This window comes from Emydura macquarii, unplaced genomic scaffold, assembly GCF_026122565.2.
Source record: "Emydura macquarii macquarii isolate MOO-44397 ecotype Brisbane River unplaced genomic scaffold, CSIRO-AGI_Emac_v2 contig_2292, whole genome shotgun sequence".
NCBI lineage: Eukaryota > Metazoa > Chordata > Testudines > Chelidae > Emydura > Emydura macquarii.
The window spans coordinates 730,526-741,192 of record NW_027132429.1 but is presented as its reverse complement, the minus strand read 5'-3'; the positions used below and the strand labels follow the sequence as shown (position 1 = coordinate 741,192).

Below are 10,667 nucleotides of genomic sequence, written 5' to 3'. Positions count from 1 at the left end.
TTAACATTATTCAATATTTTATTGTGGAAACATACAGCCAAACTGCTTCGAAAGCAGAAAGATCTGACGGGGGGAGGGGGGAGATCATTTCCTCTCCCTGCCCCTTCCCATAAAACCACCCCACGAGTTCCATGATCCTGTATTTTTATTTTAAGCCCAGCACAACAACAATGAGCAAAAAAAAAACAAAACCCCGAAAATGAAATACCAGAGCAAGTGACGAGTTAGTGCAGACTCAGCTCTGGGAATAAAAACAGAGCAATCACATGACTGTACATGACACACAGACAGAATTCACGGCAGGAGAGGCGTGTTTCTAGAGAGTGAGGTGGGGGTGGATCAAAAGGGAAGAGACCAACAGTGTTTTTACCTAGACCTATTACCACTCGCCGCCACTCCTGACCAAGGCCAGGAAACTCTACAGACACCTTGAACTTCTCCATCCTACCGGGAGGAGGCAGGGTTCGCACCACGCATCTCTCGGCTTCCAGCTGGGTGGAGAAGGTTCAAGCCTATGCCGGCACGGGCAACGTGGTCCATTGGTTCAGTAGGACTGGTGGGCGCAAGGTGCATATGTCGGGGGGTGAAGGGCGGGGGGGGGACAGAGGGAACGGGGAGGTTTACGCCACTTCTTCCTCTGCTTCCTCTTCGAACTCGCCTTCCTCGGCCGTGGCGTCCTGGTACTGCTGGTATTCGGAGACCAGATCGTTCATGTTGCTCTCGGCTTCGGTGAACTCCATCTCGTCCATGCCCTCGCCCGTGTACCAGTGGAGGAAGGCCTTACGGCGGAACATGGCGGTGAACTGCTCGGAGATACGCTTGAAGAGCTCCTGGATAGCAGTGGAGTTTCCGACGAAGGTGGCAGCCATCTTGAGTCCACGTGGTGGGATGTCGCACACAGCAGTCTTGACGTTGTTTGGAATCCATTCAACGAAGTACGAGGAGTTCTTGTTCTGGACACTGAGCATCTGCTCGTCAACCTCCTTCATGGACATGCGGCCCCGGAAGACGGCCGCCACCGTCAGGTAGCGCCCGTGGCGGGGGTCGCAGGCCGCCATCATGTTCTTGGCGTCGAACATCTGCTGGGTCAGCTCGGGCACGGTCAAGGCCCGGTACTGCTGGCTGCCGCGGCTGGTCAAGGGGGCGAAGCCGGGCATGAAGAAGTGGAGGCGAGGGAAGGGCACCATGTTGACGGCCAGCTTGCGGAGGTCGGCGTTGAGCTGGCCGGGGAAGCGGAGGCAGGTGGTGACGCCGCTCATGGTGGCCGAGACCAGGTGGTTGAGGTCGCCGTAGGTGGGGGTGGTGAGCTTGAGGGTGCGGAAGCAGATGTCATAGAGCGCCTCGTTGTCGATGCAGTAGGTCTCGTCCGTGTTCTCCACCAGCTGGTGGACGGAGAGGGTGGCGTTGTAGGGCTCCACCACCGTGTCCGAGACCTTGGGCGAGGGCACCACGCTGAAGGTGTTCATGATGCGGTCGGGGTACTCCTCCCGGATCTTGCTGATCAGCAGCGTACCCATGCCCGAGCCGGTGCCGCCGCCCAGCGAATGGGTCAGCTGGAAGCCCTGCAGGCAGTCGCAGCTCTCCGCCTCCTTCCTCACCACGTCCAGCACCGAGTCCACCAGCTCGGCCCCCTCCGTGTAGTGCCCCTTGGCCCAGTTGTTACCAGCTCCGCTCTGACCTAGGCAGCAAGGGGGCGGGGGGTCTAGTTACTGGAGTACTAGCAGTCGCGTGGCCTGGGAGGCGGGAGATTCCCTCCCATCGCCCCAGAGGTCTCCTCCACCAAGCCAGCCCTGGAGGGGATATTGTCCCGGCTGACACCCTGTGTGCTGAATTTAGCACATCTTGGTGGCACCATGGATAATCCCAGGGCTGAGTTCCACCAAACTCGAGACACAGGCCACCGGACAGCTCGCTTTGTCTGGCAGCTGTGTGCATGCTGCTAGGCACAACCAGCAGGACAGGGCAGAGGAGCAAGGAGACTGGAATGCCTGTTACAGAGGGGTTCCTTTTGGGACAGGAAGGAAGCACAGAGATTTTGGGGAGTGGGGGGGAGGTTACACAAGACCCCCACCGGGTGCTGCAGCCTCACAGCCGAGCCCTAACTTCTCCAGCCGAGACTGACCAGGGGGCTTCAACTTGGGCACCCCAAAGAGACCCAAATCAGACAGCGCCAAGCACCTGGCCTCTGGGCATGCCGAAAAAGGGCTGAACTTTCAGCCCCCGCCCCCTTCCCCTGACTTCAGCGTCACACCTGGGTGAGGTGTAGCCCCCCTCGCTGGCCCCTCTGGGCCCCATCCCAGCAGCGAAGCGAAGGCTAGCGTAGACGGTGCTGGGAGCCTGGCTGTATCCCCAGGGAGACTGGGCTATAGCTGTGTACAGCAAAACCCTGCCGCTTTCAGATCCTGCACCATCTGCTCCAGTCCCGACATGGGAGCTTGCAAAACCCAGAGCGGAAGGGATCAGTCAGTAGCCCTGGGGGCACGCCAGTTCCTGCCTGAAGATGCAGATGGGCTACGTGAGGCGGGGCAGGGGTGGTTAATTAAATGGAAAGTGTCCTGCACAGTAATTAAAAGCAACACCTACACGGCTGGAGCTTTTTCAGCCCCACCCAGATCCCTTCTTTAAGAGATTCTGTCTCTTCTCTGGGGAGGAATTCATGTTCCGAGAACCCAGGAGTCCTGGCTCCCCAGCTTCCCCCTGCTCTCACCACTAGGACCTACTGCAGTTCAGAGATCCCTGCAAGAACGCAGGAGGTCGCCTTTCGGTCCCCTCCTCTAGCCCCTAGACCCCACTTCTCCCCAGACACGGGAGCAGGGCACAGGAACCGTGACCCCCACTAGGCCCCACTTCCCTCCTGTTGCGGAGGCCAGCCGTGCTGCAAAGTCTTCATTCCCAGTTCCCTGCCTGCCCTGGGTGGCCCGGGAGAAGGGGCTGATGGGAACTGTGGCTCAAGGAGCCGTGAGCCCCTCTCAAGTGCCACCTTTCCTAAGCATTGCCCCCCCTTGGTGGGAAGAGCGCAGGGGGCCAGAATCCTTCACCCCTCAGCTGCGAGAAAACAGGCCGAGCTGGGACTAGATCGGCTCCATGTCTGTGGGGGGAGCCAGTCCCCCCCATGGGTAGCTGGTGGGGTCCGGATCAGTGACCAACTCTCTAGGGACCTCCCTTGTCCCTGAAACTTGGGTCCCACCCAGAGGGACCCCCTGCCAAGCAGTGGAGGAACGAGCCGATGGTAGCTGGAGCTATTTGGGAAAGAAACATGCAGGGGACCTCAGCTCCTCCTGTGCTGCTGGGGGACCCCCCCCCCCCAATACCCCAGCCCCTCAGAGCTGCCCACCTTACCGAAAACAAAGTTGTCAGGCCTGAAGATCTGCCCAAAGGGACCGGAGCGGACCGAGTCCATGGTCCCGGGTTCCAGGTCCACCAGGACTGCCCGGGGCACGTACTTCCCACCTGGAGGGGGGAAAGATCAAAAGCTTTCAGGGTGCTGCGCTGCAACCCCGCCGCCTGGGGTCTGCAGGGCATCAGCCGTGAGCAGGGGGCTTCAGCGGATAGGGACCCAGCCCCTTGTTCTGGGATAGCCTCAGGGACGAAGGCAGGCGTGTATGATGTTGGTTCCTCTCCTCCCCCCCACAGCGGGGATAGGACCCTGGCGTCCTGAGTCCCGGGTCTTGTGTTCCACCCAATCGGGTGCACTCCCAGCCAGGCCATCTCCCTCCGCATGGGACATGAACAAAGGAACTAGCCGGGAAGCTTTAAGCACCCAATGGGAAGCAGCATGATCTGTTAACAGGGGAGATTCCTCCAGACCCACCGACCACGGACAGGTTGTGGGTCTGGATCCCACCACCCCTACCATCCAGGACCCCTGCCCTCCCCTCCTAGGCTCTGTACCTGAAGCCTCATTATAGTAAACATTGATCCTCTCCAGCTGCAGGTCGCTGTCTCCATGGTAGGTACCGGTGGGGTCTATGCCATGCTCATCACTGATGACTTCCCAGAACTGCAGTGGGGAAGGAAGGGATTTAAAAAAAAAACTTGAGTCCCATAATCGAACCCTTCCATGATGAACTGCAGACTGGAACTAGCCCAGCAGCTGGGCTGGCTGCAGAGAAACCCATCCAGGTTTAAACAACACTAACCCACTGCAAGGAAGATGTATTCCTTCCTGACCGCCAGCTGGGGACTGGATTGTGCCCTGAAGCATGACCATCGAACCTGCTCTAGCCATGTCTGCTGCAGCTTGATAGCTGCGGCTGTAGCCCCCCCCCCCTTCCCCTGAGAGAAGGTGGATCTAGAGACCTGCCAGACCACTCTCCTCCTCCCCCCGCAGTGATTAGCATCTGCCTGCCTCAGAACCTTTTTGAAAACTGACCCAGTGTCTGGGGCTACGGTGCCTTCACGGTAAGGAGCGTACGGCATTTGCTTTCAGGTGTCTCCGCACCTCAGGAGTGGAGCTAGATTGATAAATAAATTACACTCTCGTCATCCTAGCTCGGTGACCGGCAGGTGGCATTTGCCCCAGTTACGCGGGCGGTTTTATCTGTCGCTTTCTACAAGCTGGGTTAGTGCTTCACTCAGAACCTGCCTGCTGGGGGGAAACGTGTGGGGCAGGGAGCAGAGGGAAGATCTTGGCTTTCCTAGGACAAGCGTCTGACATTTAAAATTCCAGAAGACCCCCCCAAACCCAAGAAATCAGGGTTCCACTGAGCTAGGTGCTGTACACTCCCCCTCCCAGAACACTCCTCCCCTCAAACGCTTACAAGTGACAACAGACCAGGTAGAGAAAGGGTTATCACCTGCCTTTTATACAGGTGGGGAAACTGAGGCAGAGGGCGATTAAGGGCCATGTTTTTCAGGGAGTTTAGAGCTAGATTTTCAGGGGCCCCACTCCCATTTCGGGTGCTTAAAATCCAGATTGTCAAGAGAATTTAGCTCCTGGGAGGGCTGGATTTCAAGAGCTCACGTGCAACGCACAGAACCCCCTCGGAAATCCTGCCCAAGCCCAGGCTGTCTTTGGCACAGGCCGGAACGAAGCCAGTTGCTGGTGGATTTCACGCTGCCTCTGGAAGGCTGTTTGCGAGGACGCTACCCAGGGCCAGGTTATTTGGATCTGGTCAGTCCTGGCAGTGCGGGTCTAACACACAGCTGGGCGCCTGGGTGAAGTGGGCGCCTGGGTTAAGTGCCTGTGACCACAGGAGGAATTTGCATCACGACGGGACATCCTGCAGAGCAGGACAACACCAGACTGCACAGGGCCAGGTACAAAGCACCTTTTGTGGAAGCAGCTTCAAATTCGGCTCTGGAATCTGGATTCTCAGTCCGGCCCCTGCCTCAGCTTCCCTCCTGGCGCCAGGGACAGAGCCCGGCCATCCTACCGCCTCCCTAGTCCTTTGCCAGAGAGAAACTAGAACCCAGGAGTCCTGCCCCTCCCCCAGCACAGACACATTAGGTTGGGGGGGGGGGGCGAAGATAAAATTGCAACATTCTGGTCAAGGGAAATGCCCCTGGATTTAAGCTGAGCCCCACGCTAGCAGGACACCCGTCTATTCACACACACACATACACACACACACACACACACCCTCTGCCATTCTGCAGCGTGGGAACTTCTAAGATGGAGCCTGGCCTCCGAAGGCAGGACGGGGGAGGGGGAAAGAAGCTGACACCACCCCTCCCCCACTACAAAAATATATATACGCGCCCCCCACACTGGGCAGTCCCCCCCACCTGCCCTTAGTGCTGGGTGGCTTCTCACTCCATCCCCCTCCATGCTACAAGAAGGGGAGCCCTCCCTTGCCAGAAGCCCCCCCCCCCCCCCGGTCTAGGTCCCTTTCTGGAGCCAGGAATAGAACCCAGGCATCCTGCCTCCCCCCCCAGCCACTAGACCCCACTCAGGAGGGTTGGGATGAAGATGGGGGGAGGGTGTCTCTTCTAAAGATCTGAGGCAAGGAGTGGGGCATTGTAGGCTGCATGTCTCCCCCCTTGGGGGTGGGGTGGGGGGCCAGGATCCTGGCTGGTAGGGCCCTTCCCTAGAATGCGGGGTTGGATCCTGGGTGGCCAGAATTGGGATAATATTTGGGGGGGAGAAGGGGACAAGGATGCAACAAAAATAGGCCGAGGGAGCCCCTCCAGTGTTTGGCTTCACCCCTCAATTTCAGGGGGTCAGTCCCCTGCCGGCGAAGGGGGCAGGCAACTGGGCTGTGCAGAGAAACTGAACCCCTGAAAACAAAGGGTGACACCAGCCCTGCAGCTAGTTTCACACCCCTCCCATCCAGATTGTATCGAACAGCCCCCGGCCCCACCAACGCCCGCGCGGATCCCAAATTAATCCACCCCCCCCAGGCACCATCCCCAGGCAGATCCTTCCACCCTGCGCCATCCCCCCCCCCCCCCCCCAGCCCGAGAGGCTGGGCTTTTTAAAGAGACAGGCCCCCAAAAGCGGGCAGGGAAATGGCAGCGCCAGCCTCTCCTCTGCAGAGGAGCCTTTAAATGCAGGGCAACGGCCGTTTAAATCCCAGCTTTGTTCTGTCTGGACCAGGCATGTGGGAACCACAGCCTCGATCTCGTTACCATACAGGGCCAGGCTTCCCATGAATCCCCCCACCCCCCATACAGCATTTGCACTGGGTCCCAGGGTCAAGCTGCATTAACTACCCCCCCCCCTCCCACCCTCCGCCCCAAGGAGCCCACAGGAAAGGTTAGAGCTGGGATGTCCCAGTGGCGAATCTGTCCCAGGTTTGATTAAAAACCGTCCGATCCCAGTGGGATTAGCTGGTGGGGGGCAGATGTTCGGGGAAGGCGCAATCAGAGTGGGCCGGATCTGCACCCCCAAAGCCATCACAGCAACGCCCGCCGGCCGCCCTGGCCAGGAGGGGGCGCCGCAGGCGAGCTGGGCTGCCAGGGGCTTATCGGTTGGCCCTGCAGATCGAGTGTCTGTTAGGAGACCGAGGGCAATCCCAGCGCCCCCAGCGCAGACGGAGCATCCTGAGGCACCACTGCCAACGCCCCCACCTGAAGGGGAGCAAACGCCGCCCGCATCGGGACGCTCCCAGCTGCCCCCGGGCTCCCCCTACCGCCTGTGGCAGCACAAGCAGCCCGCTGTGGTGCTCCTGGGCGAGGAGTTCTCAAGAGCATTGCGGACACCCAGCCCCGAAGCCATCCCCGCACAAGGCCTGGTCGGATGGACAGCGGGAATAGGGCGGCTCGGGGCCGCGGCCAGCCACTGCTTGGAACGCCAGCCTTCTCCAGCCAGGACAACTCGCCAGCCCACAGCCGCACTGCGTGGGCCGAGATCTGCCTTCTCCAGCCGACGCGCCGGCCTCCCATGAACTCAGAGCTCCAGAAGCTGGAACCGGTCAGGGGAAGCCGGACTTTGAGCTAGGACGGGGCCGGTGAATTACTCTGGGCTGACAGATTCTTCCCCCCCCCCCCTTCTGCCTCCCCCGCAACAAAGGACTTAGGATGCTGAGGGGATGCCAGACCTGCCCGGTACCAGCTCAGCTGATAAGACTCCCAAGTGCAGGCCGGGAAGGCCCCGCCTGAACTGAAAGTGCAGCTTCTGGAGCAATCAGGCAGGGACTGCACCACTCGACAGGGGGCCAGTCCCAGCCAGCTCCCAGCAGCCTGCGGTTCGGTCCCCGAGGAGATGCATTGCTGACCAGAGCTGGGAAGATCTCCCCATCACAGCACGTCTCCCCAGCGTGACCTAATTCCCCCCCTTTGTTTGCTCCCCATTGCGGCTTTGAGCGCTCAGCTCCCCCCCCGCAAAGCCAGCAGCGTCTTGAAATGCCCGACACCGTGAGCACGTCATTACGACAGAGTTGGCAAGATTCCCCCGGGGTGGGTCCAGCGCCGACTGCAGCTGGCGAGGACTCCGCACCCCACCAGAGCTCAGCATTTCAGTCCCAGGCACTGCAGGCGATCTGGCTTCCGTCTGGACAGCCGGCGAGGAGGGAGGGAGCCTGGCAGGGTTTTAACATCCCAGCCGGAGGAAGTTGAAAGGGACAAGTGGAGCAGGACGGCGACCTAGGCGGGGACCACGGGCTAACCTAGAGTGAGCCAGTTCAGCTGGCAATCCAGCCACGATCCTGATCAGACACAGCCACACTCAGGAGCCGCCCCAGATTGACTCTGCGTTTATACCACGGTGGCACCCGGGCGCCTGTTCGGTGCTTTGCCATCAGAGCCCCTTTCCTCCCCAGCATGGGGCGACTGGGCCGAGAAAGAGAAACGGGGCCTTTCCGCCAGCTGCCACCGACTTGTGCAGTGACTCAGAAAAAAAACCCAACCAACCAACCAGCTGCCATTTGTTGCCTGGCTTCAAGCTGTACCTGTCAGGCTTCCATTTAAGCAAGCCAGAGCCGCGTGCCAGCCGTAATATTTCTGACACTTCTGGGATGGGTGGGTCGCTCCGGCATTTGAAAGGAGCAGCTTCCCCCGGGGGGGAAAGGCTAGGCAGGATTCTGGATTGCTCAGATCTCCCCCCCCCCCGTCCCCCCCAAGCCGAGCAGATGGGCAGCCCCATCCCCATCCCCACCCGCCCGGGCTGGCATCTAGCTGCCACCCGATCCCACGCCCCATTACAGCCTCCGTTCCCGGGCGGTGACGAATTCCCACTGCGGGTGAATCACGGCCGGGTGCAGGACGAGCGAGACGATGCAGGCCCCTGCGGTGGCAGGGAAAGAAGAAGCCATGTTTGGTCTTGGTCCAATGCCACCGCAGAGATCCACCCCGCCGTGGCCACGGGGCAAGCAGAGCAGGAATCCAGGGGCTGTTTTAGGGGCTCCAGGGACTCTCGGCCGATGGGCCAGAAAAGCCAGGTCCAGGTTCCCTTGCACCAGCCATTCGGGCCAGCTGCCAGCCGCACGCCCTGCCCAGGGCGGCTTTCCCTGCAGGAGGGAGCCATCGCCATTGTGGCTGTACCCAGGACACAGCCAGCGGAGGGGGAGTCACCCAGCGATGGCAGATTTCACACCCCCCCCCCCATCTATTGAGATTCTCCTGCAGTGGGGGTGGGGGGAGCTGCATTTTCATCCCGGGTGGGGAAGGGGGCTGCTCCCGCGCTCCCCATTTCGCCCTTTTATTTGAGCTCGCCCCGCGGCTCGGCAGCTGTTTCAGGGGCAGGGTGGCTGTTTGGGGGTGGGGTGGGGCTGGGAGGGAGCCAGCCCTTCTGCCCCCCCCCGCCCCACTGCAGCAAGGCAGCTGCTCGGCGTGTGTCCTTCTGCAGACAGGCGCGATCAGGGCTCTAAGGGGGAGGGGGGCACAGAAAGGACTTGGGGTGGCTAAGCGGGGGGGGTCTCCAGAGACAGTTCTCCCCAGCACACTGAGCCCAGAAATACCCCCCACACCACCACCAAGCGATTGGGTCTCCCCATTCAACGGGGCCCGGGCGGGGGCGGGGATGGGACCCCGTCCCCATAAGCGGTGGGATCCGGGCAGGGAAAACCAAACCAAGCACCCGGGGGGGGGGTGATTAATGGGGGGAGACCCGGAGCCCTTCCCCCCCGCAGGTTCAGGGCTGAGATCCTGGGGACTCCCCGCTTCCCACCACCCCAGCTTCCCCCGAGGGGTCCCGATCCCCGCCCTGACCTTGGCCCCGATCTGGTTGCCGCATTGCCCGGCCTGGAGGTGCACGATCTCCCGCATGGTCTCGCTGGGGCGCTGCGCTGCGCTGCGCTCGGCCGGCGGCTCCTTCCTTCCCCCTTCGCGGCAAAGCGAAAGGCAGCGCCTGGCGTGCGCCTTTAAATGGAGCCCGGGGGAGCCGGGGAGGGGCGGGCCGGGCCGGCGAGAGCCGAGCCGCACTTTGCGCATGGGCCGGAGCTGCCTGGCTGCTCCCCCGGAGCCCCCCCCGCTCCGATACAGCCCGCTGCACGCGCCCATGGCTGCACCTCCCAGCTCCGAAGCGCCCCCACTCCCGTGCCTCCTGCGCCGTGCACCCCAGCCCTGCTCGCAACCTGTCCGCCTAACGCCTGGTGCGCCCTGCGATTCCTCTCCATGCACCCTGCCTGCCCGGTTCCTGCCCGCTGCCCCCCAGCTTCTGCCCTCCCACCCCAGGCAAGGTCTGCAACCTCAGCCACCCCGCTGCGCCTTGCCCCCACCCCCAATTCTCCTAAGCCTCGACTCCAGCACCACCCGCATCACCTCTCCAGGCACCCCCGTACCCCATCTAAGCACCCCCCTGTCCCCGGCTTCACCCCACCCAACTCACCCCATGCACCCCAGCTGGTGCTCACCCCAGACTCTCCACACACCAGGAAAAAAAGAGGCGCTCCCGTCACCCCACAGCCAGGAGGTTTATTAAGAAGGGCCCTGTTGGGTCAGACCAAGGGTCCGTCTAGCCCAGTAGCCTGGCTTCCGACAGTGGCCAATGGCCAGGGGCTCCAGAGGGAATGAACAAAACAGGCAACCACCAACTGCCCCCCTCCAGTGCCCCTCTTTCCACCCCCACTCATCCTTTCCTTCTCCCTGCCCCCATCCCCTGTGTGCAGGATTTTCCTCCCTCCCCAGCCATTAGCACCATTGCCAGAGGTACTAGGAAAAGGGCCACTAATCGTGGGGAGGAAGATTGGGGGGGGGGGGCAAAGATAACCCCCCAGCCTGGAACCTCCCCAGCCAGGTGACACACACCCCTCTGCACACTTCCCTGGGGGTGTCGACCCCATAAACAC

General features: G+C 61.2%; 1 protein-coding gene across 2 annotated transcripts; it reads right to left on the bottom strand.

Moving 5' to 3' along the window:
- TUBB4A (tubulin beta 4A class IVa) lies at positions 1–9,791 on the bottom strand. 2 transcript variants are annotated; one of them, XM_067560429.1, is made up of 4 exons: positions 9,589–9,791; positions 3,892–4,000; positions 3,340–3,450; positions 1–1,678 (listed from the first exon to the last, which is right to left on the bottom strand). In XM_067560429.1, exons 1-4 carry the CDS (start codon positions 9,643–9,645, stop codon positions 621–623), a joined length of 1,335 nt encoding a protein of 444 aa, XP_067416530.1. In that variant the 5' UTR covers positions 9,646–9,791; the 3' UTR covers positions 1–620. The 2 variants fall into 2 exon arrangements, with proteins under 2 accessions (XP_067416530.1, XP_067416531.1); XM_067560430.1 differs by lacking the exons at positions 3,892–4,000; positions 9,589–9,791 and having other exon boundaries at positions 1–1,673.
- Between the last annotated feature and the right edge of the window lie 876 nt (positions 9,792–10,667).

Excerpts from the sequence above, each read along its gene's own strand:
- TUBB4A (XM_067560429.1), bottom strand. The coding sequence starts at position 9,645 with ATGCGGGAGATCGTGCACCTCCAGGCCGGGCAATGCGGCAACCAGATC. Across the intron at positions 4,001-9,588 it reads GCAACCAGATCGGGGCCAAG|TTCTGGGAAGTCATCAGTGA; the intron begins GTCAGGGCGGGG and ends TCCCCACTGCAG. Across the intron at positions 3,451-3,891 it reads TTACTATAATGAGGCTTCAG|GTGGGAAGTACGTGCCCCGG; the intron begins GTACAGAGCCTA and ends TCCCCCCTCCAG.